This window comes from Nestor notabilis, unplaced genomic scaffold (genome assembly GCF_000696875.1).
Source record: "Nestor notabilis isolate BGI_N333 unplaced genomic scaffold, ASM69687v1 scaffold18026, whole genome shotgun sequence".
Classification (NCBI taxonomy): Eukaryota; Metazoa; Chordata; class Aves; order Psittaciformes; family Psittacidae; genus Nestor; species Nestor notabilis.
This window is the reverse complement of record NW_009933528.1, coordinates 4,354-7,541: the sequence shown is the minus strand read 5'-3', so window position 1 is coordinate 7,541 and position 3,188 is coordinate 4,354. Positions and strand designations below refer to the sequence as shown.

Below are 3,188 nucleotides of genomic sequence, written 5' to 3'. Positions count from 1 at the left end.
CCCCCTCGCCCCATCACAGGCCGTCCCCCTGCCGAGGAAGTGGACGTGCTGCTGCAGCGCTGCGAGGGGGGGGTGGACGCTGCCCTCCAGTACGCCAAGAACATCTCCAAGTACATGAAGGACCTCATTGGATACCTGGAGAAAAGGACCACGCTGGGTGAGGCAGGGAGGGCAGCGGGGGGGTGCTCTCCGGAGTGGGGCAGAGCCCCTCACGGCAGCATCAGAGGTCCTTTATGGTCAGCGATGCTGTGAGGGCCGTGGTGAATGTCCTCCCGGAACCCAGCCAACAGGGAGATCCTGGTGTCCCGGATGTCTTCTCACTTCCAACCTTTTCTTCCAGAGATGGAGTTTGCCAAAGGGTTTCAGAAGATGGCCAATAGCTGCAAGCAAACCTTCAGCCAGGAGGTAAAGTCCACGTGGCCCCAAAGGCACCTCTGGCTCTTCGTCCCCGAAGGCAGCGCTGGAGGATGCTTCGGTTCACGGTGCTGGGCTCAGGGTGGTGCCTTTTCTCCTCTCTCAGGCCAACATGCCCTTCCTGTCCATCTACCTGCTGACCCTGGAGCAGGACATGGAGCACGGCACGTCGGTTCTGCAGGCTGCCAACACCCTTCAGCAACAAACCTTCCTCCAGGTGAGGGAACCCGTCTCAGAAGGGTCTTGCCCAAGCTCTCAGCCAGTTGCTGGGTGCTTTGAGGGGTTAGAAAACAGGGTCTAGGAGAAACCCCCCTCAAATGAATCAGCACCTTACTGACCTCCACCTCATCCAAGGTGCATTCCCACGTCCCCCTCCCTGCTGCACCAATGTCCCGGGAACAGCCGTTTGCCAGGGAGGGAATGGTCCTGTCCATGCAGAGGGTGGTTTCCACCCAGGACACAAACCCCTCCGTGTCAGAGCCTGGATGTGCCGGGGAACAACGACCACCACAGGGCACTTCTCCCTGCAAAGCCTTTTGCAAAGGGAAGAGCAGCTCAGACCAACGTGGGGCCGTTTCTCCCTGATTCAGCCGCTCTTAACGAGACGCCTGGAACACGAGAAGAGGAGGAAGGAGATCAAGGAGCAGTGGCACCGGGCGCAGAGGAAGCTGGTGAGTGACAGGACTGGGTTTGTGCTCCTTAGGCTGGTCTGGAGCACCCCACGGCAAGTACCCCTCTGAGGATGCTGCACTCTGCCCCTCTCCAGCAGCGTTGGGTGCTTTGTCCTGCTTGGCTGGGGGGCACCAGAGGAACGTGGGGGGCTTGCAGGAGATAAGAACCCCTTGCACAGTGCAGTCCTCACCATGGGTTGCTGTTTTGCTGGCAGCAAGAGGCAGAGGCGAACCTGCGCAAGGCCAAGCAGACCTACATGCAGCGCAGCGAGGAGCATGACAAGGCCAAGTACATGGCAGTGAAAGCAGAAGAAGACCAGCAAAGCACCACCAGCAGCATCACCACCAAAACCCTGGACAAGAAGAGGCGTCTGGAAGAGGAAGCCAAGAACAAGGTGGGAATGTGAGCTCTGGATACGGGCTGAGCATCTGCCTGGCAAGAGCCTTCTCGCCCCTTGCTGTCCTCTCGCAGATTTTTTAATGCCCAGAGGGGTCCAAGGGCAGAGAGCTGCTCTCCAGAGATGTTCTTCCTCCTTGTTCTCCGCACCCGTGACCTGTTTCCACCTCTTGCTCTCCCACCTCGCAGGCGGAAGAGGCCATGGCCACGTATCGGACCTGTGTTGCGGATGCGAACACGCAGAAGCAGGAGCTGGAGGACACCAAGGTGAACTCCTTGCGCCAGATCCATGAAATGATCAAGCAGAGTGACCAGGTCATCAAGCTGGTGAGTGGAGCTCACTTGGTTCAGCCCCAGGATGAGAAGTGGCCGTACCCTGCACAGGAGAGGGTCAGAGCTGCCTCCCCAGCAGACCTGGCTTGGCTGCCCCTGTTTCAGATGAGGTCTGGGTGGATAGAGACCTCTTTTCATTCCCCTGTGCTCTGAAAAGCCAAGGCTCAAGCCTGCAGACCAAGTGCTGCTCCATGCTCCTGATTTCCCATCTCCTCCGTAGAATCATAGAATGGTTTGGGTTGGAAAGGATCATGCAGTTCCAACCCCTGCCATGGGCAGGGATGCATCGCCCTAGACCATGTAGCCCAAGGCTCTGTCCAGCCTGGCCTTGATTCACCACTTCTCTGGGCACCCTGTGCCAGCACCTCACCACCCTCATAGTAAAGAACTTCTTCCTTATCTCCAACCTGAACTTCCCCTGTTTCAGTTTGAACCCATCACCCCTTGTCCTGTCGCTCCAGTCCCTGATGAAGGTCCCTCTCCAGCATCCTTGTAGCCCCCTTCAGACACTGGAAGCTGCCCTGAGGCTCCACGTGTGTCAGCTCACAAAGCTCACCTCTCACTTTCTCTCCGTTATCTTTAGGCCACAATCTCCTTCTACCAGATCATGCACATGCAGACGGCGCCGCTGCCCGTCAACTTCCAGACGCTGTGCGAGAGCAGCAAGCTCTACGACCCGGGGCAGCAGTACGCCTCGCACGTCAGGCAGCTGCAGCGCGGCGACGAGCCCGACACCCAGTACGACTTCGAGCCCTACGTGTCACACAACGCCTGGTAGGAAGGGAGAGGGGGAACCAGCCCTGCTTTATACTCATCTTCGCTGTCACAACCTCCCAGCGTGCCTGAAGGCAGGGGAAAGCTGGGGCTGGACCAGCTGGGAATACCCGCATCCCATGGATGAGACAGGCTATGTAGTGTTTAAGAGAGGAATCCCAGGACAAGTGGATGGCACCATGAATAAGGTTTCCAAGTGTCCTGCCTCCTCTCCCATCCAGACATTCCCATTTCCCCCTCTTTCCACCCCCAGGTCCCCCTTCACTCGGACACGGAAAGGCAGCTTCAACGCTGAGTTCTCGTCAGGAGCCGGCTCTGACGGGGCCGGGATCCCCAAGGACGGGGCTGTCTCGGAAGGGGGAGCAGGAGCCAAGGAGCAGCCCGGTGGGGCCACGGCTGCTGAGGGCAGAGGTGAGCCTGGGGCAGAGCGGAGCCTCCCCACGGCACCGCTCACAGCCTCCCATGGGCCCAGAGCCGAGCCGGACCTCTGGGGGTACCGGGGGGCTTGTGCAGAGCGGGACAGGCTGGGAGCTCTGCAGGCTCCTGCGGGACACAGAACCAGGTCAATGGGCTGGGTTTGTTTTGGCTGTCTCATACTA

At 59.1% G+C, this 3,188-nt stretch overlaps 1 protein-coding gene across 1 annotated transcript in view; it reads left to right on the top strand.

Annotated features, from left to right (window-relative positions):
* HMHA1 (histocompatibility (minor) HA-1) overlaps positions 1 to 3,188 on the top strand; it is a gene marked incomplete at both ends in the record, with an annotated part of 8,501 nt that overhangs the window by 1,143 nt on the left and 4,170 nt on the right. The window contains 8 exons of the mRNA XM_010016922.1: positions 20 to 157; positions 341 to 405; positions 521 to 631; positions 1,005 to 1,085; positions 1,301 to 1,480; positions 1,672 to 1,809; positions 2,399 to 2,589; positions 2,843 to 3,004. Coding sequence (XP_010015224.1) covers positions 20 to 157; positions 341 to 405; positions 521 to 631; positions 1,005 to 1,085; positions 1,301 to 1,480; positions 1,672 to 1,809; positions 2,399 to 2,589; positions 2,843 to 3,004 — 1,066 coding nt within the window. The remainder of the gene's footprint in view (positions 1 to 19; positions 158 to 340; positions 406 to 520; positions 632 to 1,004; positions 1,086 to 1,300; positions 1,481 to 1,671; positions 1,810 to 2,398; positions 2,590 to 2,842; positions 3,005 to 3,188) is intronic.